The 26678-nt window shown below is 39.2% G+C and overlaps 1 protein-coding gene across 2 annotated transcripts in view; it reads right to left on the minus strand.

The window, feature by feature from the left end:
- Positions 1 to 26678, minus strand: part of ANO6 (anoctamin 6) — a 229025-nt gene that overhangs the window by 89497 nt on the left and 112850 nt on the right. For both annotated transcript variants that reach the window (XM_020900987.2, XM_020900988.2), the window contains one exon: positions 425 to 553. In XM_020900987.2, coding sequence (XP_020756646.2) covers positions 425 to 553 — 129 coding nt within the window. The remainder of the gene's footprint in view (positions 1 to 424; positions 554 to 26678) is intronic.

The raw sequence follows: 26678 nt of genomic DNA on the forward strand, positions 1-26678 counted from the left end.
CATGCGTGCAAAATACACAGACCATCCATGAGTTAGCATACCCTGACACTGGTTGGTTGTTACTATACTTGCTGCCATTATTTATCATTAGCTTCCTTTCAAATCTAGTTGCAAATAGCCAAGTGTGCTTTTAGTGTAAATCTCTTTTACAGATAGAAAGGGCAATTCCTTGGAAGAAAATCTGCCTTCAGCTTAAGAGCCTGAGGAAGTTTCTTTTTAAAACTCAAAAAAAAATTTTTTTTTAATGTTTTTTTGTTACCATGCCTTGAGGGAATGATGAATAGAGAAAATATGAAGGTATGCATGTCTTGATATTTCAAACACCAGTTTCATTTCATTGCTTACACAAAAATGGCAGTTTATTTTTTTAATTTTACAATATTATAAAGAATAAAAATAAAAGAAAATAGGAAAATAAACTTACTCTTTGTTTTTCATTTGAACCCTTTTTATTGGTCTCTTTTCTACTTTCATCTTCGTACACTAGAACAAAGTCAATTCTTCGCTGACCATCATTAAAAAAGAGGGAGTCAGGTTTCCCATTAAATTCTTCCTGTGTGGAAAAGAAAAATAAATTTTAATATAGTTTCTTGAAAAGTGTCAGTTCATAAGTGCTTATTTTGTAGCTTTAATAGGTACATCAGAATGTTTACAGAAAATGAGAAATACATCCTTTACTAGTTACTTGACCAAGAGGGCATGACCAACATGATCTTTGCAATCATGGTCTGTTCTTGCGGAAAGAAAGTCCTTGAATTGAGCAGGTTAGCATTATTCTACAAATATATGGGGAAATATCAGCATTGTGAATGTAATACAATTATCCCAGAATTATTCCCACAAGAACAAGAAAAGGAGTTTCAAGTTTGGAAATAAACACAGTAATCAGAGATGCCTATCTGAAGGACTAACATTCTTTTAACAAGAGAAAAAAAAATCTAAGGCACAGATATTTATGAAACATATATGTTTATGAAAATCTCAGGGCTTTCCTGGTGGCTCAAATGGTAAAGAATCTGCCTGCAATGTGGGAGACTCAGGTTCGATCCCTAAGTTGGGAAGATCCCCTAGAGAAGGGAATGACTCCCCACTCCAGCATCCTTGCCTGGAGAATGTCACAGACAGAGGAGCCTTGCAGGCTACAGTCCATGGGGTACCAAAGAATTGGACACGACTGAGTGAATGCCTGCACCCTACCTATGTCATATTATCTAACCTTTCCATCAATTTTCATGACTTCTTTCTGAACCATATCACTTTATAAAAAGTATCATTTTATAACCTTAAACAAAAGTAAAAAAATGCTTTGATACTCACAAAATACACAGCAGTCGTTGGTATTTGTCCCCAAATCCACACAAAATACCCACTCACTCCTAGCAAAAAAACAAAAATCCCAGCAACAAGAACAAATAAATGAGACTTTAATTTAGAGCTTAAAAGCCTTATGGCATAAAAACAAAGTCATAATGGCAGAACAGACCTAATACAGCTTAAAACAATCTCTTACCATACGGATTTGGACAGAATTGTTTTTATTTGCTCTAAGGAAAGACTTGAGTTTGAGTTTCTCACATAGCTGGTCAAGATCCTTATATGAATTTTGCTTTATAATTTGAATACTTTTAAACTAAGTAATACTTTTTAATTTTTCAAGTTTTTTCCATTAAAAATTCATGGGAAGGTGGGACTTTGCAGTCACTTGCTGAAACCACTTTATTATTAAGTGTGATTAATTCTCTGCACTCAGTGTCATTTAGTACATAAGTCACCTTATTTTACCACTACAACTTTTTCATTTTAGTCACACTTTTGAGAGGATGTGTTCTTTTGCCAAATACATACAACTTGATGGGAAAGCACCCAAGTGACTCAGTGGTATAGAATCCACCTGCCAAGCAAGAGACATGGGTTCGATCCCTGAGTTGAGAAGATCCCCTGGAGAAGGAAATGGCAACCCACCCAGTATTCTTGCCTGGAAAATCCCATGGACAGAGGAACCTGGAGGGCTACAGTCCATGGGGCTGCAAAGAGTTGGATACAACCTAGCAACTCAACAACAACAACAAATACAAGCTGATACTTGTCTTTCTTCTTTCCTACCACAGAGCATCTGAAGATTGTTAACAAGTATGTGCAGTTCCTTTCATCCAGCAGGGTATTTTACCTGCAGAATGCACCCTGGCAATGTAAGCTAACTCACAGCCCTTCACCAAGGTTGCATTTGATCAGGGACCCTCACTATGAACAGTGTGACCTGGCCTGAGACCTTGCCCAGTCAGGGCACTGAGGAACCACGGAAATAGACATAGTGATGTCCACGGCTGAGGCCACTACTCAAGTCTTTTATTTGCAATTTCAGCTCTTTAAAATTGGTAAGCTTTGAGAGTATTTAAAGTTATACAAGACATAGAAAACAAGATTATGGTCACCAAAAGGGAAAGGGTGGGGGGATAAATTAGGAGTTTAGGATTGACATATATACACTACTCTATTTAAAACAGATAACCAACAAGGACCTACTATATATTACAGGGAGAAATACTCAGTATTTTGTAATAACCTATAAGGGAAAGAATCTGAAAAGATATATATGTATGTATACACTTAGTCACTGTGCTATACACCTGAAACTAACACAACATTGTAAATCAAGTGTACTTGAATTAAAAAAATAAATTAAAACTATATTTTCTAAAAGTTGTACAAAAGTGCCAAGGCCTGTCTCTCTTCATTTCAGCAACAGAGTCCTTGAGGCCCCTCTCTTCAATTTCTCTTTCTTTCACTGAAGATGCTACTATTGGTGACAACCTGGGCAGTTGCTAGAGGAAAACTGTGTGTAGAGGAAAAAACTATGAGGCCAAGGGGAAGTGGGGTGGGGTGGAATACAGCCACAAAAACCTGGTCATCATTACAGATGTCTGAAATGTGTACAGAAGCAGCTCGTGCTCTGGAGCCCAGATTCTGCTGCCTTTCCTTGGTAGCATCCGCAGGAGCTCATTGAAGCCAGGTTATGAAGAATGACATATGGAAAGAGAACTATGTCTGCATGGGGCCCCCAGCATTCCTCCCTGCATGGCCCTCACTCAGCCACATATGTTGGCAGCCTGCTACCAGATAATCCGGTCTGTAGGCATGTCTCTCCTGTGTGATAGAAGACCATGGTCCTTTGTTGCAGGAAAACCCCACTGGCTTGGCAAAAGCTGCCTGTGTGAAATAACTAGGTCAGACTCTGATATGGTATTATTAGAATGCAATGCTGGGGGAAAGGTGCCAACTCTGTACTGCTGTGAAATCCAGGTTTCCCATCTCTTGGCAGAAAACAACTGGGAAGAGGGGAGGGAGGAACAAAACGCTGGGCTGGAAAGCATTTCTAACAAAGAAGGAAACTGTCCCACATCAAAGAGACTGATCTATGAACACATCTGTGCTGTTTAAAAAGAAGGCTGGATTGTTTTAAGCTATAAGGTCCACTACAGGCCTGACTCATGCAACAGGTATTAAAATGACAGAAAACTAAAAAAAAAACAACCCTCTTCTAAAGTTTTGAAGTCAAGTTTCAATAGTTTCCTAGGATAAATACTGATCATCTTAAACAACTGATTAATCAGAAATGGATTTTTCTAGTCCTGACTCTCAAAGTCAGCTCAAAATTTGAGCTTCCATTTTTCTCTACCAAGTCAAATGGCATCAAGGTGAAATACAAAAACAAAACAAAACAACAAAAAAATACCCTGAAACAATCTTTTCAGTTCAGCAGCTTCAGTTTAAAAGCACTTTAACAGATGGCTTAAAATTTATCAGGTCAAATCATCTGAGAGATCAGAGCTGATGTATGGGTATTGACTGCTCTACCAGTTCAGTTCAGTCACTCAGTCATGTCCAACTCTTTGCAACCCTGTGGTGTGCAGCATGCCAGACTTCCCTGTCCATCACCAACTCCTGGAGCTTGCCCAAAGTCATGTCCATCGAGACAGTGATGCCATCCAACTACCTCATCCTCTGTCAGCCCCTTCTCCTCCCACCTTCAATCTTTCCCAGCATCAGGGTCTTTTCTAATGAGTCAGCTCTTCGCATCAGATAGCCAAAGTATTGGAGTTTCAGCTTTAGCATCAGACCTTTCAATTAATATTCAGAGTTGGTTCCTTTAGAATTAGTTGATCTCCTTGAAATCCAAGGGATTCTCAAGCGTCTTCTCCAACACCACAGTTCAAAAGCATCAATTCTTTGGCACTCAGACTTCTTTATGGTCCAATTCTCACATTCAAACATTACTACTGGAAAAACCATAGCATTGACTAGACAGACTTTGTTGGCAAAGTAATGTCTCTGCTTTTTAATATGCTGTCTTGGTTGGTCATAGCTTTTCTTCCAAGGAGGAAGCATCTTTTAATTTCATAGCTGCAGTCACCATCTGCAGTGATTTTGGAGCCCAAGAAAATAAAGTCTGTCACTGTTTCCACTGTTTCCCCATGAAGTGATTTGCCATGAAGTGATGGGACCAGATGCCATGATCTTCAAGTTTTGAGTGTTGAGTTTTATGCCAACCTTTTCATTCTCCTCTTTCACTTTCATTAAGAGGCTCTTTAGTTCCTCTTCACTTTCTGCCATAAGGGTGGTGTCATGTGCATATCTGAGGTTATTGATATTTCTGCCTGTGATCTTGATTCCAGCTTGTGCTTCATCCAGCCCCACATTTTGCATGATGTACTTGCATATAAGTTAAATAAGCAGGGTGACAATATACAGTCTTGATGTACTCCTTTCTCTATTTTGAACCAGTCCGTTGTTCCACGTCTGTATCTAACTGTTGTTTCTCCATCAGGAAGCTTATTAATTCTTATGCTCATCAGAGTAACTTACTGTTACCCTAAATCTTAGGGAAATGTCTTCAATGTCAAAAAAGTCAAGAGTCTCTAGTTGTTGACACTTCTTTTGTCCTGGAAAAATAACAAATAAACTTCTGATTACAGTTTGGTGTCTATAATATGCTTTCTCTGTTCATAGCCATTGCCTGCTCTGGTCCCAAGGATACTAGATTCCACCAATTTAGCATTCATTTACTCACGTGCAGCAATCTATCCCAAAGCTATAAAGACTGCAATGGTTAAAAAGACTAGCCATGTTCATTTGTCATTATGTCAAAATAAACAAAAACCAACCAGCCAACCATTGCAGAAGAATGACCTGATCACCTTTGTCTTAGGCTGTTGGCACTCTCATTTTACACTTGGGAAGAAGACAAGACACGCTTGTTGCAAGGGATGAGCTAAAAAATAAGGTCCTGGCAGAGCAATGTAGGAGAGAAGGGATAAGAAAGGTCGGGTATGATGTATCCAACTGATTTTTTCCAGGTTTCCCCACTCTCCGATGGCTTCTTTCCTCCATTTATTTGCAGGGCATCCCTGGTGGTTCAGACGGTATAGAATCTGCCTGCAGTGCAGGAGACCCAGGTTTAATCCCCAGGTCGGGAAGATCCCCTGGAGAACGGAATGGCAACCCACTCCAGTATTCTTGCCTGGGAAATCCCATGGACAGAGGAGCCTGCCAGGCTACAGTCCATGGAGTCACAAAGAGTCGGACACAACTGAGCGAATAACACTTTCACTACTTTCACTTTCCTTCAACGGAAGAGCCTTTGGGCCCTTTAACCAAATGCTTAACCAAATCAGGATAAAAATGTAAGTGGCAAAATTACCAAAATCCGTGGATTCAACCAAATTCAGGCTAAAGCATATTAAAAGAAAATTCCAGAAAGTTCCAAAAAGCAAAGCTTGAATTTGTCATGTGCTAGCAACTCTTCACATGTTATTTAGATTGTATTCACAGCTACTGACAAGGCCTTTACATTGTACTAGGTATTATAAGTAATCTAGAGATGATAAAAGGACATGGGAGGATGTGCATATGCTGTACGCAAATACTATGCCATTTTATATAAGGGATTTGAGCATCCAAAGGTTTTGGTATCCACAGGGGTCAAACCAGTCCCCTGTGGATACCAAGGAACAACTGAAATTACTTGGTAGGAAAACTTAAGTAATCTCAGAATCCAGTAAGGCATTGGACTTCTTGAACAGGATGATTTGGGTACACGAAGGGTCACATGATGCTTACAAGATGCTCAGGTTTATCTTCTGGGTGGAAAAAGAAGGGCTGGGGAAGGAGAGAACTTCGGGAGACAGCTGCCTGGGTGATACTGCTCCATGGCATTTATGCCAGTTAGAGAGGAGCAGCTGATCTCACAAAGCACGCTCCTGGAACCCTTAGCACCAGCACTTGGTGAATCCAGGACTTGCTCCTCAACATGTGTCCAACCTCACACTTCTCAAGTGTCTTTAAATTAAAAAAAGTGAAAGTGTTAGTCACTCAGTTGTGTTTCACTCTTTGTGACTCCACGGACTGTAGCCCACCAGGCTCCTCTGTCCATGGAATTCTCTAGGCAAGAATCCTGGAATGGGTTGCCATTCCCTTCTCCAGGAAATCTCCCTGACCCAGGGACTGAACCCAGGTCTCCTGCACTACAGGCAGATTCTTCACCATGTGAGCCACTAAATAAGTAAACAAAACATTTCTGCAAATAAACCCTGCAAAACCCAAATTGGAAGTCCTATTTCACAATAGAGGCATCTACTCCTAGAGTTTAAAATGCAAATGTTAAATGATTTGTCCAAGATCTGGATACAAAGCAATCAGATCGGTATCTCTGCTCAAACTCTTGTTTATGTATAATGATGTTAGAAACTTGCCTTGGACAGCAAGTGATATTATCTGACTGTACCAGACTAAAAAATTCTAGAGAATTTCCACACTGTCTATTCCTGCCCTGATAGGGTTGTCATTTACTATGAAATCAGAGACTATTTCAGGTTTATTGGGATTAATGGTCTCAACCTTTACAGAGAGCAGGACACAAAAAGCCTTATTGTCTAACAATGATAGTTGAAGAATTACATTATGAAAAATAAAAAATATCAAAACACATAATTAAATAGCAACAGATATGTGAATGTGGAAAACACATGTGGCTCTCTACAGTCCTTAAGACTAGCAAAACAAAGTAGTTAGTTAATTCCAAGAAGAACACAAAAGACAAAAAAAGACTTTAATCATAGCAGAAAACTAAAGTGAAAATACAGGATTTTCTATTTTTCAGTAAACCTTGGATCCTTGCCCACAGCAAGTTGTAGGGAAACAAAATTTAGAAGCAAAAGCCTTTATGTAAATATTTAGATCCCATGAAATCTAGAACATAGTGAAAATTTATTTATATGCCATGTAGTTATAAATGAGGTATCAATATATTCTGGTGTTTTCCCTAACTGTAGCAGAGTCCAGGAGGATTCAAGGCATAAGAATTAGTGGAATTTTTTTTTTCATTAAACAACTGTGAAAAATTAGTGCAAAGGATGGCACAGACTCGATTAATTTTCATTCCTTTTATTCAGGCCACCTCCTTGGGCTGAAAGAATACTTGACAGTGAGAAAATGCAAAGTACAAAGCAAAATGTCAAGAACTGCAGGCGTGGAAGGCTGAATGCTGAAGGTGGAAGATCAGTATTGTGAGAAGCCGGGATGGGAGTAACACATTAGTACCAGGGGTTACTTCCACTTTCACTACCAGGAGTAAGGAGAAGTAAACACATGGATGTACAAGAGAGCCAAAAGGAAGTCACCCAAGTCAATGGCATGTTACGGGGATTAGTGAACATGTTTTTGATGAGACATTCAAGAATGTGTGGGCTTCCCTAGGGGTTCAGACGGTAAAGAATCCGCCTGCAAGGCAGGAGACCCGGGTTTAATTCCTGGGTTGGGAAGATCCCCTATAGAAGAGAATGCCTAGCTCTTCTAGTATTCTTGCCTGGAGAACTCCATGAACAGAGCAGCCTGGCAGGCAAACAGTCTGTGAGTTGCAAATGCGAGTCGGACTTGACTGAGCGACTAACGCTCTCACTTCATTTTTCAGGAATGTGTTGAGGGGAAAGAAGGGCAGTGGAAAAGTTACTTATTCAAGGAGGAGGTCTCTGTGACAACTACAAATCTGTTAGAGTCCAAGAATACCCCTTGTTAGTGACTCCATGACAATCAGGGGAAACTCAACTCAGCAGTGACCCAGGAAGACATTTGTACAAATTACACCGTCTCCTTCTCCACTCAGTTAAACACACTATCAGCTTCTGAAGGCCGAGGGCCAGTTCTTCACCCTGAGTTCTCTGCTGAGTCTTTGCATTTAGCAGGAGCTAGATGTGCTTTTCTCCTAGGAAAAAATACCTTTATTTTTTTTCTGATGATAAAAGTAATATATACTCAATAACAAAAAAATCCTAAAGATACAGAGAAGTATAAAGGAATAAATAAAAGTCATATGTAATCCCATCTCCCAAAGAGGAGCCAAGCTTGTCAATATTTTGGATCTCTCTCACACATATGCACATTCACTAAGAGAATACCACACTATACACACTGTTCTAAAAACACCCATCACAACCATTTTTTTTAGCTTGATATAAAGCTCTACACCATCATGTTTAATAGCTGCAATACCATCTAAACAGTTCCTCCACTGATGAACATGTATAAGTTGCTTCCAATTTGCTGCTTTCAAAAACTGCTGCAAGGAGCATCTTTGTACATACGTTATCTGTGTACATGTTCAATTACTATTTCCTTAGGTTAAATTCTACAAGCAGATTTTAAGTTTTGGAAGTTTTTTGATATATATGTCGCCAAACCATCATCAAAAATATTTATAAAAACGAACACTTCCACCAGCAGAGTACAAAGTGACTTTTCCTCACTGGATTTCATTCTTTCTCACTTTTCCCATCATAGTCAAAAAAAAATTTTTTTTCATTTTCACCTTTTAATTAGAGAGCACTAACATTTTCATGGGTACTGCCCAACTGAATTACTGCTTTTCTGAAATGTCAATGACTATTCTCAACTTGGGCATCCTAGGTGGTGCAGTGGTTAAGAATCTGCCTGCCAATGCAGAAGATGCAAGAAATGTGGGTTTGATCCCTGCGTTGGGAAGATCCCCTGGAGTAGGAAATAGCAACCCACTCCAGTATTCTTTCCTGGAAAATTCCATGGACAGAGGAGCCTGATGGCCTACAGTCCATGGGTTTGTAAAGAGTTGGACATGACTGAGTGCACACACAGACATACACACATTCTTGACCTAACCGAATTATCTTATTATTTATTACACATTCTTGACCTAACTATCTTATTATTTAATCCCTTTCCAGTAGGTTCTCTTGGTTTTTACTCTAAAGACCACACTGTAAGTAAATGCAGACAATAGACAATACAGTTACTTCCCAAAAGAAAAAGAGAGAAAGACTCTAGGGCACTGTCTACCAACTCTGTCCTCAACAATGCTGATGTGTTTTCTAAAATGAAGACATTTAACTGGAATGTGTGAGAGTAGTTTGAGAAGATCACTGCCCCCTGGATATACTTTCCATTACAGTTTATATGCCTCCTATGCAACTACCAAATATTAGTATATATTTTGACTCATATTTCTTTAGAATATAGAACTTACTGCTTATTTAATTTATAAATGATTTCTGTTGCTGGTTAAAAACTGATGTATAAATTCTTAAAAACAAAAAAAGACTTGCTATTTTATATTTGTAAATGGCTGTAAATAGTTTCCAAATAGTGCAATTGACTACTTTCAGTCATTTCCCATCAGAAATATATGTAATTCATTTATAAATAATATTAGATTCTGCCATAAAAACGCTGCTACTGATGCTGTTTCTTTTTTTGCTGTTATATTGATAAAGGAATGTTCATATGCCAATGGCTCCCTAGTTTGGTCTATGTATTTTGCCTTTGTTTGCCTGTGTTAAAATAAACTCTAGAGTTCTATTATTAGAACATCACGTTTCAAACACAGGATGAGGGTGGAGGCATAATGCCTCAGGCATAATTGTGGTTCAATATTTCCCTCTAGCCTCTGCCAAGGAAGCAGTAGTTTTAGCAAACAGAGTTCCCTATGTTTTTAAATATTACATTCTTAAAATTTATGAACCAGGCTAGAGGAAATATGAAAATAGAACTATGACATGACATTTATAATAAAGCTTCCTTAAAAGGAGCTAAGCAACCAAGCAGATAGTAAGCTTTCCACAGTGGGAGGATGCTTATTAGTTTAGAAGCCTTCTCAGAGCGCGGTGACTCTGAGTGAACTTTTCCTTATACCCACAGTTGGAGCTGGGGTTGGGATTTGCATTAGTATGATTTCAAACTTGTTTTGCTTTCCTGGTTCCCCGCAAGCAGTCCACCATTTTTACAACTTTCTCTTAGCCGTCCTTAAAGGGGATCTGCAGAAAACAAGAGGAAAAAGTAAAGGAGAAGGAAGAAAAGGAAAAGAAGAGGAAAAATGTGAAAAAGCCTGGAGTGGTTGCTTTCATACGTCCCCTTTTCTAGAAGAAGCCATCATCTGCTTGCACTGTTCTCATCCGGTAGTGGTAACATTAGAGAAAGGAATGTGGGTGAGATTAAGCCGTAAGATATTCCCAATAAATTCAGGAATGATAAAGTGATGGATATGATGAAACAAGACAAGGGTGCAATAGGACGTTTTTAAGAGAATGATTATCTTCCTGGAGGCTGACCTCCAAAGGTTTCGATATCCCCTAAGTTTTACTATTCCATTACAGATTTAATAGCATTCCAATTATCTTAAACTTTTTTGAACCTACTAACATTTTTAGTTTGTGTCACCTCTCAAGGAAGATTATGCAATAGATTTTCCATGCAGGCAAGATGTCTGTCCTAAATGACATTTCTTGATCTTTAAGAAATAGCTCTCAATCTCATATTCTGGAATCAGTTAGAACAAAAATAATATTGCTGTAACCAAATCCTTCATGACTTAATGGACTAGCACACTATCCCATCTACAATTTCAAAATCCTTAGACTTAACAATTTTAGCTTGACTTTATTACCATAGGTTTTCCTCTACCTACTCTCCAGTTCCTCTTAATTAAGCTGATTTCAATACCATACTTAGTTTCAGTTTTTGGAAAATTAAGTGGTTATGACTCAGAAATATTAACTGTTAGGTTAATTAATACACCAAATCCACAGCTGTGAACTGCCCCTCTTTTCTCAGTCACCTGAATTGCATGGGGCCTGGGTTACCACTGTTATTTCACGCTTTTGAATGAAAGCCAATCTCATAAAATGTGAATATGATCTGACAATAAACAGAAAAGGGAGTTTTAAGATATTGCTCTTCAGATTTCTGAGCTGAAGAAGATACATAAGGTATAAGTGAGGGCGTAACTAAGGCAAGAGGTGTTCATCTCCTTACTAGGTTCCCATGTTATTCTTCTGCAGACTCCCTCAAAATGACAAGCCATCATTCCCAGAGAGCTCTTTATCTTCTATGGGAGATTTCCCTGTGTCATCCAAGAACTGCCCTGAGTTATTTTTGGCTGCTTATGGTTTGCAGCACCAACGCCCCGTCATCCACTGTGACTCCCCCATTGGACTGTTACATCCCCATGTCGTAACATGTGCCTTGGGCATAATCTTCTCAGACCACGTCTCTGGGAACTTACGTTTGCAACCTCATTCATAGCAAGAGGAAGAAAAACAAATCAGAGCACCTGGTGCCCAGCAAAGCAAGGATTGTGCCAACTCCTGTCAGCTGGTTAATGCTTTATAAAGACAGTGTTTTTTCTGTTGTAACTCAAGATGTAGTTTACAAGAAAGGCTGATCTTTGTGGCATCAAAATGAGGATGCAGAGATGTTTCCAAAACAAAGTTAAAAAACCCAAGTGACTCACTTAAAACAATGGCACAAAAATCTTTTAACTGACTACAAATAATAAATAACACATTAAAAAATTCTCCTCCCAATCAATTATTGGGAAGTCTTAAGAAATGAAGTGTTCTGAGGAAATGAGTATTCAGATGAACTTTACGCCAATTAAAAGGTTACTTCAACCTTTTTGTGCTCAAAATTTCCCCAAATATAGTACATAAATAACATTTCTGATCTTTAGAGAGAATACTGCACACAATTACTACTACTACTACTATATTATTATTAAGGAGGTAAAAATGAAGAGAGAGCTTCAATTAAAAATAAAAAACATGAGTTGTGGTATCTGGCAGACCTGGGTTCAAATCGCAACTCAACTATATACAACTAGCCGTGTGCCTCTGTGTATATATTTTATCTCTTTAAATTGAATTTATTCACCTGTAAAAAGGGGGGAAGTCATAGAAAGAAACGCAGGGTTTTACGCAGGGTTCTTACGAAGATTAAGTGAGATGTGCATGTAAAGCGATAGCACAGAGCTCAGAACATAGTAAAAGCTCAATAAATGTGCGCTCTTGGTGTTCTCTACTTAACATGAAATAGTTTTTTATTGATTACTTACTGATTACTTAATTGTTATGTTAAGTGCATTCACATACTTTACAGTCATTATGAACTTGCACTTGCATCTTGCTGTTTCTCTCTGCTACCACTCAGATTATAAAGTCTCTTCTTTTGTTATGAATTTAGCAGTTTTTAATAGGTATTCCACTACCCTTTTATGATAGTGATATACTGCTATCATAGATATACTGCTTATATCCGGTTTGGGCATCCAGATTAACCGAATTTGTTGACTTTCTTTGAAATTAGGCCTCGGTGCTTTGGTTTTGGATGTCAGAGGCTTTTTAGCTTTCTTCAGATTCAGAGAAAACTGTGACTGAGGCAAAGGGCTCCATCCCAGAAATGAGTTAAGAGTTAACATATTACTCCCCTTATCCCAATCTCTTTCAAAAGAGGTCCTATGATATCTGGCATCAAACAGAATGAAAATAGTAAGATTAATGAATTGTAAATAGAGACAGAGATTAAAAAAAAATGAAATTCCACGATTTACAACAACATGGATGGACTGAAGAGAGCATTATGCTAAGTGAAATAAGTCAGACAGAAAAAGACCAACACTATATGATATCACTTATATGTGGACTCTAAAAATAAAATTAGACCAAATTGCCAACATCCACTGGATCATAGAAAAAGCAAGAGAATTCCAGTAAAACATCTACTTCTGCTTCACTGACTATGCTAAAGCCTTTGACTGTGTGAATCACAACAAACTGTGGAAAATTCTTAAAGAAATGAGAGTACTAGACCACCTTACCTGTCTACTGAGAAACCTGTATGCAGGTCAAAAAACAACAGTTAGAACCAGATATGGAAAAACTAACTGGTTCAAAATTGGGAAAGGAATATGTCAGGCTGTATACTGTCACCCATTTATTTAATTTATGCAGAGTACATCATGCAAAATGCTGGGCTGGATGAAGCACAAGTTGGAATCAAGACTGCTGGGAGAAATATCAGCAACCTCAGATACACAGATGATACCACCATAATGGCAGAAAGCAGAGAGGAACTAAGAGCCTCTTGATGAGGGTGAAAAGAGGAGCGTGAAAAAGGTGGCTTAAAATTCAACATTCAAAAAACTAAGATCACCCCTATCCGGTCCCATCACTTCATGGCAAATAAATGGGGAAACAATGGAAACAGTGGCAGATTTTATTTTCTTGGGCTCCAAAATCACTGCAGATGGTGACTTCAGCCATGAAACTAAAAGATGCTTGCTCCTTGGAAGAAAGGCTATGACAAACCTAGAGAGCGTATAAAAAGCAAAGACATCACTTTGCCAACAAAGGTTCATATAGTCAAAGCTATGGTTTTTCCAGTAGTCATGTACGGATGTGAGAGTTGGACCATAAAGAGGGCTGAGCACCAAACAATTGATGCTTTCAAACTGTGGGGCTAGAGAAGACTATTGAGAGTCCCTAAGACAGCAAAGAGATAAAATCAGTCAATCCTAGAGGAAATCAACCTTGAATATTCACTGGAAGGACTGATGCTGAAGCTGAAGCTCCAATCCTTTGGCCACCTGACACATACAGCTGACTCACTGGAAAAAAATCCTGATGCTGGAAAAGATTGAGGGTAGAAAGAGAAAGGGGCAACAGAAGATGAGATGGTTGATGGCAGCACCAACTCAATGGACATGAATTTGAGCAAACTCTGGGAAATAGTGAAGGACAGGGATGCCTGGCATGCTGCAGTCCACGGGGTTGCAAAGAGTTAGACATGACAACCAGCGAACACAACAGTGGATACAACGAAAAAGAAAGCCACTCACAGAGAACAAACAAAATGGTTACCACTGGGGAGGGAGGGAGGCAAGATAGAGGAAGGGGATTAAGAGGTACAAACTATTAGTATAAAATAAATGAGCTACAAGGAAATACTATAAACACAGGGAATATAACCAGTATCTGTAAATGGAGTATAACCTTTTAAAATTATGAATCACTGTGTTGCATACCTCTAATATATAGTATTATCCATCAACTATACCTTAACAAGAAAAAAAATAAATAAACAGAGATGGAGAATCAGGGCTATCAAACGTAGGAGGAAGAAATGTGCTAACCACAGGAAGAATTTTAATTGTTGTGATTTTAACAGGACATTGGCACAAGGCCTCCAGGCAGCAGAACAAGAAGGAAGTGTGTTCAGTGATACAGTCCTTGTTATCAGAAAAAAAGGAAGCATTCTGATTTTTCGGGGAGGAGAAAGCTTCATGTGCGATCTTACACAGAAACACCCACTTTTTATCCATTTTCCTAACAATGTCCTTGGCAAGGAACTGGGGTTATAAAATACAATATACTGGTAACCTTTTGACTTTTTTGTCTTTAGTTCTCATAGTGCTTCTACTTTTGAAGCCACTAGTCTGCATTTCACTTAGTTTGATCTATTACCATCACCCTAGCCCATGCTCTTGACCTTCACTAACTATATCACAATTAATATCCCAATTCATCTCCTAGTATCCAGTTGTCTTGTCTGTCAATTCGATTTATACGCTGTCACTATATGGATGTTCCTAAACCAACACATTCAAATCACAGATTAAAAAACCTCGTTACCCACAATGTCCTCTGGAGAAAGCTCGAATTTTTCAGATAGGTACTCGGATCTCTCCTACTCTGATTCAAATCACATTTTATTTGCTGTCACTCTCCATTCCAAACCCTCCAACCCAACCACGCCTTCTCATCAGACTTTACCTGTATCATCTGCTTCCTGTCTCTCCTCCTTTGCTCACATGATTTCCCCTCCGGAAACCCCTTCCATGCTTCTTTCCACTGATCCTAATCCTGATTTTCCTTGAAGGTCTGGCTCAGTTCTTCTCTCATGGAGCCTTCCTAACAACTGGCTTCATGTTTCTTTCTCCTGCACCAGACTACTGTTCATGCCAACGGATGTGTGTTCTGTGGACCTCTGGGGATTCCCGAGACCCTTTGAGGGGGCCCGTGAGGTCAAAAACATTTTTATACAATACTAAAATGCTATTTCTTTTTCTCATTGTGTTCACATATGCAATGATGGTACGAAAGCCAGCAACATAGCACAACTCAGGAGGGGCACCAAACCATGCCAGGCATCATCACACTCTTCAGCACCAACTCACAGTCTGCAGGACAGAGTCCACTTCTCATGCCTGTATTAGCCATCCTCCCTGCTCTCTCCCCACTGGTAACCACTACTTTGTTCTCTATATTTGTGAATCACCTCACTTAGGAATGTTCTTCATGAAGCTAAAACAATAACAAACTTTATGAAACCCTGACCCCTGAGTACCTGGGTTTTTCATAGTCTGTGAAGAAACGGAGGTACTCATCAAGCACTCCTGCTGTGCATCAAAGTATGATGGTGGTCTTGAGGAAAATCGCCGAGCAATTTCTGAGTTGCCGGTTTTTTCCACAGACACCACTTTCACTTAACAGACAACTGACACAAAATGCAGTTATCAAGTTTGAGTGTTTGGCAGATATTTTCCCTAAAATGAACAAAGTGAAACTGTCATTCCAGGAAAACAGCTGACAATATTTGTTGCTAATGATAAAATTCACGCTTTCAAGCAATTAACGTATTAGAATTTAAGACAACTTGTATTTGCCACTGGGAACTTGACAGGTTCCCAATCTTTAACAGACTTTCTGATAAGATTGATGAAATGGAGATTGAAGGTATTTTTTTTTAATATTTTATATCATGAAATGGGTCAAAATTTGTAAGAGTTAATTCAATGAACCAATATTTTCCAACTGCTCTATGCACAATGATAAAATCATGCTTGGGTAAAGATTCAATCAAAATGCAAGACAGAGTTCACCTCCCACCCCTACATTAGCCATCCTCCCTTCTCTCTCACCACTGATAACCACTAGTTTGTACTCTGTATTTATGAATCTGCTTCTTTTTTGTTTTATTCACTAATTTGCTGTATTTTTTAGATTCCACATATAAGCAGTATCATTGGAGAGGGAAATGGCAACCCACTCCAGTGTTCTTGCCTGGAGAATCCCAGGGACAGGGGAGCCTGGTAGGCTTCCATCTGTGGGGTCGCAGAGTCGGACACGACTGAAGTGACTTAGCAGCAGCAGCATAAGCAGTATCATACAGTATTTGTGTTTCTCTGTCTGACTTATTTCACTTTAGCAAAATACCATCCAAGTCCCTTCATGTTGCTACTATGCCTTAGCAATTATAATTATTGCTGCTATAAACACTGGGGTGGATGCATCTTTTCAAATTAGTGGGGTTTTTTGCTTTCGGGTATATGCCCAGGAGTGGAACTGTTGGGTTATATAGCAGCTTTATTTTTATTTCTTTGAAAAACCTCCATACTATTTTCCACAGTGGCTGCTCCCACCAATAAGATAGGAGAGTTCCCTTTCTCATATCCTTCCCCACATTTGTATTCTTTTTTTTTTTGATGACAGCCATTCTGACAGGTGTGAGGTGATTTCACTGAAGTTTTGATTTGCATTTCCCTGATGAATAGTTATGTTGAGCATCTTTTTCTGTGCCTAGACAGCTACTTGAAAACTAATGAAATTAGAACATTCTTTAACCCCATACACAAAAATAACTCAATATGGATTAAAGACCTAAATGTAAGCCTGGGTACTATCAAACTCCTAGAGGAAAATACAGTCAGAATACTCTCTGAACTGAGTTGCAGTAATATCTTTTTGGACCCTTATCCTAAAGCAAAGGAAACAAAAGCAAAAATAAACAAATGGGGCTGAGTTACACTTAAAAGCTTTTGCCAAGGACAACCTACTGAACAGGAGAAGATATTTGTAATTGATATGACTGATAAGGCATTAATAGTCAATATATATAAACGCTCATACAACTCAGCATCAAAAAACAAACAATCCAATTTTAAAAATGGGCAGAAGAACAGACATGTTTCCAAAGAGGAAATGCAGAAGGACAACAGGCACATAAAAAAGATGCAAAACAGGCTTTTAACACAAAAGCTCATTGAAAAGGTTTTGCATCCCGTATCACATGCAATGTTTAAGAACCACTACTTGTTGAGTTTTAATGTGACATCAAAGAAGAATACTGACATCGACCTAAAAAGGCTTTAAAATACTCTTTTCTACCTACCGATCTCTGTAAGGCTGCATCTATGTCATTTACTTCAACCAAAACAACATACTGCAACTTTTAAGTAAAGTTAAAAGAATCAAATAGAAGAAACAGCTGTCTTCTCTTAAAAAGATCTGTAAAGTATATAAAATAATGCCACTCTTCTTACTAATTGTTGTTTTAGAAAAGTCACATTTCATAAAATATTTTCATATGTGTTGAGTTTCTTATGGATTATTTAATTTTTTTCAGTTCTAATACCCTCAATTATTTAATACAGATGGATACATCCATGTTAAAGATGCTCTTGGGGGGGTCAATATTTTATTAAGAGTGTAAAGTATAAGAATATAAAAAGTTTAGAACTGCTGCTCTATAGCATTCATTGTGGCTTTAATTTTACATTATATAAATTGTAGTAGTATGATACCATATAGAGTGTGTGAAGTCGCTCAGTCATGTCCAACTTTGCGACCACATGGACTATACAGTCCATGGAATTCTCCAGGCCAGAGTACTGGAGTGGATAACCTTTCCTTTTCTCCAGGGGATCTTCCCAACCCAGGGACCGAACCCAGGTCTCCAGCATTGCAGGTGGATTCTTTACCAGCTGAGTCACAAGGGAAGCCCATATAGAGTATAATGCCACCTATTTTTATGTATACATACTATAATTTTAATTGGGTTATAATATGAAGGAAAAGAACTGTTTTTAACCTGTAACAACTAGGAAAGTAAGCCGACAGATACTTGCTGAATTGCCTTGAGATAACATATTCAAGTCAAAGTGTTTAATAGACAAGGTTCTGCCTTGTCAGTTTCCAAAGGCTGTTCCAGGTAGTCTGGGAAATTTCAGATTATGCTCTATCCTAATGCAGTTGTGAGCTACTATATTCCATTAACATGTTTTCGTTTGTTTGGTTTTGGCCTTACCATGTTGCTTGTGTGATCTTAGTTCCCCAATCAGGGACTGAAACTGTGTCCCTGTGGCAATGAGAGTGCAGAGTCCTAACCACTGGATCTCCAGGAAATTCTCACTAACGTTAATCCTCATTGACATTTTGAATGACTATGTTGTTCCATCCAAGCATTTTCCCCTATCTCTGCACCTGTAGTTTCCACCTCCTAAATTTCCTTCTCTCCCTCTCCATGATTCCTGACTCTTCATGGAGCCCTTTCCTGACCTTCCTTGTAGCTTGGGTCTCCCTCTGACATTCTCTCAGAGCACGTTATACTTATCTTTAAATGTCACGTCTCACAATTTTAATTGCGTAATTATTTGATTAATGTCTGTTTCTCTCACTGGAATATATGCCCCGAGGGATATTTCAGTGAAATTTCTCAATTGTACCTATTTGACAGGGTTATAGAAATATTAAATGCATAAATATTATTAAATAAATCAACTGAAATTAATTAACCCTTTATCCTATGACATTTAGAAATATGATAGCTAAAACAACAGGAGGAAAATTTTATTACACATCACAAAAGAAACAAATTGATGTGTTTTCTCTTTTTAAACAAACTGCTCAGAAAGTAGATCATGGATGGCAGAAGTGTACAGGGGGATGTGTGAGTCCCAGAAAGAGAGGTGGCAATGCTTCTGAGGGGGGCAAGGAGACAGGGACAGGCTGAATCAGCAGGTCAGACATAAGGGGCGGGGAAGAATCTGAGCTTTCCAGCTCAGGTGGCTGAAAGGATGGAGATACTTTTAGCAAAATTCAAAAAGCTGGAAGAGAAATACAATTAGAGGGGAAGATGATGAATCAGTAAGATTTCCAAGTGGAGATGCCAGTGGTCTGGGCTTGAGAGGAGAAAGCTGAGGCTGCAAATATAAACGTGGGAGGTGTTAACACAGAGTTTATAATGGAAATCTGAGGAAGTGAGTGAGAGGAGTGGGTGAGTTTGGGTGAGCTCTGAGGACACGGGACAGACAGGAGGGCCTTGGGTAAGAGAAGCAGACAGTGGGAAGGCAAGCAGAGAAGTGGTGGGCAAGATGGAGAGGGGCAACCACACGGTAAACTGACTCCCTTCTCCCCACTTCCTTCTTTCCCTTCCCACTTTCTCTGCACCCCCCACTCCCACACAGGACTACCAGCAGAGGCTGCTAACTGCACAGCTTATGTTCTGTTTCTCCTTCCCATGCCCCCTGGATACTCACGCCAGATTGCTCTCTCTCCGGCTACACTATTCAATACAGTAGCTACTAGCTGCATGGGGTTATTTAATTTACCTGAATTAAAAATGAGACAGAATTACATATGCACTTCCTCTGTCTCACTAGCCACTTTCAAGTGTCTCTACAACCACGTGTAGCTAAGTGGACAGTGCAGACACAGCACAGATGGGAACACGGTCAGTGCTGCCCCTAGACATAGCTTTGTCTCCTCAGTTCAAAGTCCAGACCCTTACTTGGAGACTGCTACAGTCTACCCTAAATTATCTTTTTTATTTAACTTTTGATTTTATATTGGGGTACAGCCGATTAATAATGTCGTGACAGTTTCAGGTGGACAGCAAAGGAACTCGGCCATAGGTATACATGTAACCATTCTCCCCCAAACTCTCCCCCATCCAGGCTGCTGCATGACATTAAGCAGAATTCCCTGTGCTATATAGTAGGTTCTTGTTGGTTACCCATTCTAAATATAGCAGTGTGCACAAATCAATTCCCAACTCCTTAACTATCCTTTCTCCCCACTCTCCCTCCCTAGCAACTGTAAGTTCACAAAACTAACTTTTTAACTTCATCTTCTTCCACTTCCCTAGATCAACCTTGTGCTGGACACAAACTGAGCATACCTCCCTCTCTTCCATTTTCATTTCTTGACTTAGGCCAGGCTATCTGGATACCCTCCAGTAATATATTTATTGAGATGGTCAGGTTTATGCATCACCTCGCCTGGGTTCTGTGCTATGCTGTGCTTAGTCGTCCAGTCGAGTCGGACTCTTTTTGACCCCATGGACTGTAGCCCACCAGTCCTCTGTCCATGGGGATTCTCCAGGCAAGAACACTGGAGAGGGCCACCATGCCCTCCTCCAGGGGATCTTCCCAACCCAGGGATCGAACCCAGGTCTACCACACTGCAGGTGGATTCTTTATCATCTGAGACACCAGGGAACTTAAGCAATCAAACACAAATCTAAGAGTTGCTATGAACTTATTTTGTAGGTGTGGTTAACTGATGTGGTAATCAGATGACTTTAGGTAATAGAAATTATTCTCAGTGATCTAAGTGGGACTCATGTAGGCAGCTGGCTGGTCTTAAGAAAAAAACTGGGGCTTCTCTGAGAAAAAGAAATTTCGTCTCTAGACTGCAATGTCTGCCCCTATCCAAGGGTTTCCAGCCTGCCCTTCCTGCCTCTGTGCCCCACAGATATAGAACCCACAGTTGTGGAAGCAGGTTCCTTGAGATAAGTCTCTTTAATAAATATTTCTCTGTATGTGTGTATTAATATAGATACATACATGTACATTTGTGTATATACCTGTATGTGTATGTGTGTGTGCTAAGTCACTTCAGTTGTGTCCAACTCTTTGCAACCCTATGGACTATAGTCCACCAGGCTCCTTTATCTATCTATGGGATTCTCTGGGTAGGGATACTGGAGTGCGTTGCCATTCTTTTCTCCAGGGATCTTCCCAATCTAGGAATAGAATCTGCATCTCTCATGCGTCCTGCATTGCCAGGCAGGTTATTTACCATGAGCACTTCCTGGGAAGCCCATACACACATACAGATATAGCCAAACACATACATATTAAACATATGTTTACACATGTGCATTTGTGTCTAGATATTCTATGAATTCTGCTTTCTGGTAAAACCTTGACTGGTAGAGATTTTAGAACCTGATAAAATGTACTCTTCAAGGTTACAATACTACCACCTTCTTCAAAAATACAAACCTGATTTATCAAAGACAATGATTCTAGACCTGGCTGCACATTTGAGTCACCTTTGTAAACTTTATATAAACATACTCAGGTTCTTTATATAAACACAGGCAAGAGCAAGATTAGTACATGAAGGTGGAGCTTGGGCAATCACGTTTTAAAAGAGTTTCTCCGGTAATTCTGACGCACAGCCAAGGTTGAGAACTATAGTCCAAGCCGAACTCCTCTGGCATCTTTGTTATAAGTGCCACTGAAAATCATCAAACACAGCACACTGTCTTACATTCTTTCAACCAACCAACCAACCAGCATCAGTTACATGATTTAACATCCGTCAGATAATAAGACAGTGTGCAGGGGATAGAGGCAACAGTATATCCACTCTTGGTCTTGAGGGCAAACACTGAGAAATACGGCTTAATGTTATTCTTTGAAGCACACTGATTAATGAATTATTATGGGATGGAATAAATAAAAATTTTACTGCAATATTTAGAGAAGCTGATAGTGGTTATTCAAAACAGTGCATAATTTCTAGCTCTTATTTCTAGTTCAACTGAAAACTCTATCAGCAAGTGTTAATAAACGCTCTCTATATGTATTTATTAATAGACCGTACTGTTGGTATTTGTAATACTGCCGGGCATGATTAATTCTCAACCCAGAGATAATTTGGTAGGCATCGAAGTGTCTGTAACTACTTTCTTAGCAGCAAAAGCTACAAATGCTTCTGTGCGTTCAATCTAAGGAGAGCAAAACCAATTCCTGACACCAACACAGTCTGATTTAATCTGTAAGAACAGGAGGAGGGTTTGTCTGGGCTGAACAAGGTAGGTTGGGACGGCTGCAAGGCTGGCTAGCCCAGTGCCTGCAAGGTGCTTTGCCGACCCTAAGTGAGTCCATAAATGTTAGATAAGACTTCTCAGTGTGTTATTATTTTATGAGCACACTTTTCAGATAGCTAAAATGCTTTTCAACCCCTGTGCAGTCACTGAACAACACTCTTGTGAGGAAATCCACTGCTGATTTTTCTGCTTCTTATACATGAGGAGACTGAGCTCCTAAAAGGAAAATCAACTTTTTCCCCAAGGGACTGAGAGCAGAGCCGTGAAGGGATGGAGGGCTCCCAATCCCCTGGAATTCCATCATGCTTAGTTTCCTAGGGGTGCTTTTAGGACTTTCTTTTACAAAAAAGAAAAATAACTCAAAAAAATAAAAACACTTTTTAAGGTTACAGAAGTGCCTCCTCTTATTCACCTCTCTCTTCAACTTTCTTACTTCCTCATTCACAGGACAGTTTATTTAGTTTACTTGTTAAAAACACTTGAGGCTCATGAAAGTGCATGAAAGGGTGATGATACCATTAGGACAGCATTCCTAAATGATCTGTCAAAACTTTAATCATGTGTTTTTATTCTAATGGATTTGGACTTCACAGTCAAATTTTACTCCAGCTTCAAGTATGGCCTTGAATTGATATGTTTTAATTCATATTAACATTATAAAGATCCATATTATTGGTTTGTCCCTTATAATTAATGAAAATTCTCTTCAGTAGCCATTACAATCTGTCAGATCACATTAATCTACATTTCAAAAAGTGACTTGGGAGAAGGAACTGTAACATTTTCCTTTTGAAGGAGCCATTAGCGTTTTCAGGGTAAAAGCATATTTATAGTTGTTTTTTTTCTTTTTCAAACCAGAGACAGACTTAAGAAGTGTATTTGAGACTTAAGAGTAAAAATGCACTTTTTATTATTATTGTTGAAATAAGAAAAACTACAGTTAAGTATTAAGACTTCAGGAATGAAAGAATTTTAAATCCTCTTAAGGCCTTCCGAATTAATGAACAGTTCAAAATGTGGGAGGGTCGGCTACAGCTGAAATCTCACTGAGCTCCCCTTTTCAATTTTCTAGGAATCCTGTGAATTCACATTGTGTTTACATCTCCACCAAGTTCTGTGTTTCTCTTTAAATTTTTATTACAACTTTTTTACATCAGTGCTGTTTTTTAGGTCATGGCACGGTCAGGTCATTTACTGGCGGACTTTCAGCTTTAACTCAATTCTTCTGCTTTTGCGGGCTTTTCTGGCCATTACTGCGATACGCTTCTAGATGACTTATAATCAAATGAGTTCCATGGTAAATAGTGCTATCACATCTTTGTTCAGAATGCCCAGGGCTCCCTGCTTTCCTCATGCATGTTTTTGTCAAATTAATTTTGACATTCCCCAGATAACAGATAGCTAGCAGAATTTCAAATGGGATGCACTGTGGGACAGGAATTCACAACGCATTTTACAGTCAAGGGCTTCTAAAAACAGGGGAATAAAACCAGGTAGAATGAACACTGTTCTGTGGAGGGAAGGATTTTAATCCATTACATAATTTGGCTGCTGATGACAACAGGTTGAATTAGGGAAATAAAAAGTAAAACAAAAGCAACTCAGATGCATCCATGAGCCAAATGTAACTAAGTGGTACATTCCCAGAAACATCCTCTTTCCCTCCTTCCCCACTTTGCATCAACTACCAAGTCCTGCAGCACATAAAATATGTATGCCCTTCCTTTCCTTCCCTACTGGCGTAGCCAAGTATTCATCATCTGCCGAGACTATTATCTAGTCTGTCCGTTTGTGAACGACTCCAAGGAACTAAGGTAGCTCAATTATGAGACCGTCTTTCTACTGAAATGAAACCTGTCTGCCTATGTATACCTTCTAGCCCTAGGTTTTAATACTGTGTTTTGCACCATCATCCACCTATTACCACTGTCAAAATATGTACCTGCTGCCATCTTCTCGCCTGGGTCAGGATCCACCACCACGCTCATCTTTCTCCTCTCAATACATGTTCCCTTCAAATGGAGCACCCAGATGGGGAGGTGGCTTCACCATATTGAACAGAAGAAGTCTAGTTCTTTCTTGGTTTTGGGCAGACAAGTATGAATACAACCCAGATTCACATAAAATTGCTGACATCGTTATTACATGCTCAATTCATACTGAGTTTAATTATAGCCTCTTCATGTGATCAGTTATTGGCCTCAGCTCTTGTGATCTTTCCTTAGGCAACTGATAGTAACGAATTAGGAGCTGGAGCTGACTTTAATTCATATTGATTTTTGTCTCCTCTAGAAATTGATTTCCATCCTTATTCTGCAGTCTTGGCAAGATCAATTGCCCAGATAAGCACACTCTCACTAGGCCCACATTTCTTCAATCTGTATTTAAAAATGATTATTTCCCCACACACCTTGCTAAACTCAAGACACAAAATGTCTGCAGCTTTCTCCTATTCTAAAATCCTGACAATGCCCATGAAAAAAAAAAAAAGAAAGAAAAGGAACACGCTGTCAGTTTGAAATGACTTATTTTTACTGTTTTACTGAACTCAAGTTGGTTCCTGATGACCTTTTAACAGTCACAACCTATCTGCTTAAATAATAATAATAATAATAATAATAATAATAATAACCTCAGCTGTAATATCTCTGGAGATAAATGCCCCAGCTTTAATGTCTCTATTTATCAGAATATAGTCCATCATGCCCAACTTCCACCCAACCTCATCCCTTTTTGAAGACTATCACATTTGTCCCTCTTTCTATTCTTCTGGCACCTGTCCTGGCCCCCATATGACCTCAAGACTATCAGCTGTGGTTCCATGAACAAATTTATAAGCTCTTTTAATGCCCTGATAGGCACATAATTTTTCTAGTTAGGAAGCTTAAACTGCTTTGGAATAATTGTATTTCTTTCTAAAACAGTCTAGCGCAGCATGGGCATCTATAGTCCGATACTAGAACTTAAGCCATTTCAATCAAAAGATGACCTTCATTAGCAGAAAAGACAAAAGTAGTAATATAGAAGCTGATAAGCTCTCTGTCATCTTATACCATTAAATTGTCTTCCTCAGGTGTGGGACTCCTCACTGCTTCTTCAGGGTTTAACATAACTCAAAGTGTGTCCTTCTCTCTTTCATGATGCTAAGCACTTGTTCACAGGCCTCAACTCACTCACTCACTTTGCACCTTAGTTTTATTTGCTCTTCTTTAGTAATATGGGAAAAAATAAGATTGGAGTATTACAGAGGATCAGTGATAATGCACAGAATGAACACTTCTTAGCATCTGTGTTCAGCTGCGTTTAGCAAGTCTGGCCTGGCTGGGTATAGAAGCCTACTCACCATTTATGACTGTTTCTCTGGGAAAATACACTCTGCATTCCAAAGAAGTGACTCGGAAAGAAATTTCTCAGATCTGTGTGTCTTGGACTGCCTTTTGCTCCTATGTCCCAACCCTAGCAAATCCACAAGTGTAGCTTCTGAATCAATCACATAAAACAGATGAGTAAATCCTCTTCCTCCAGATTCAGGAAAAACACCATCACTTTTTTCTCTTGAATGCACAAAAAGCTTTCAACACTGAAATGCCCTGTGAATTTCTACCACAGCAAATGGACCAATGTAGGAAATCTTACTAGTTTATTTACCTTTGATCTCATTTCCCTTTTTGACCATATTTATGCCAAATTAACACTCCTTTGTTTCGGTGATACCATCTCTTTTTAAAAAGTTTTTTATTTGAGTAGAGTTGACATACAATGTTCTGTTAGTTTCAGATATCTGGCAAAGTGAATCAGCTGTGTGTGTGTGTGCATAGGCTTCCCAGGTGGTGCTAGTGGTAAAGAACGTGCCTGCCAATGCAGGAGACCCAGGTTCAATCCCTGAGTCGGGAAGATCCCTGGGAAGAGGGCATGGCAACGCATTCTAGTATTCTTCCCTGGAGAATGCCAAGATCAGAAGAGCCTGGAGGGCTATTGTCCGTGGGGTCACCAAGTCGAACACAACTGAAGTGACTCAGCATGCATGTACGCATATATATAACCTTCTTTTTCAGTTTCTTTTCAGTTTCATATAGGTTATCACAAAATTGTGAGCAGAGTACCCTGTGCTATACAGTAGGCTCTTGTACTGTGTGCTAAGTCACTTCAGGTGTGTCTGACTCTTTGCGACCCTATGCACTGTAGCCCACCAGGCCCCTTTGTCCACGGGATTCTCCAGGGAAGAGTACTGGAGTGGATTGCCATGCCCTCCTCCAGGGGATCTTCCTGACCCACGGATTGAATCCATGTCTCCTGCATTTCCTGCACTGGCAAGTGGATTCTTTAACACTAACACCAGCAGGGAAGCCCATAGTAAGTCCTTATTAGTTATCTGTATTATATATATTAGTGAATATATGTTAATCCCAATCTCCTAATTTGTC

Source organism: Odocoileus virginianus, chromosome 24, assembly GCF_023699985.2.
Source record: "Odocoileus virginianus isolate 20LAN1187 ecotype Illinois chromosome 24, Ovbor_1.2, whole genome shotgun sequence".
In the NCBI taxonomy this organism is placed as follows: Eukaryota; Metazoa; Chordata; class Mammalia; order Artiodactyla; family Cervidae; genus Odocoileus; species Odocoileus virginianus.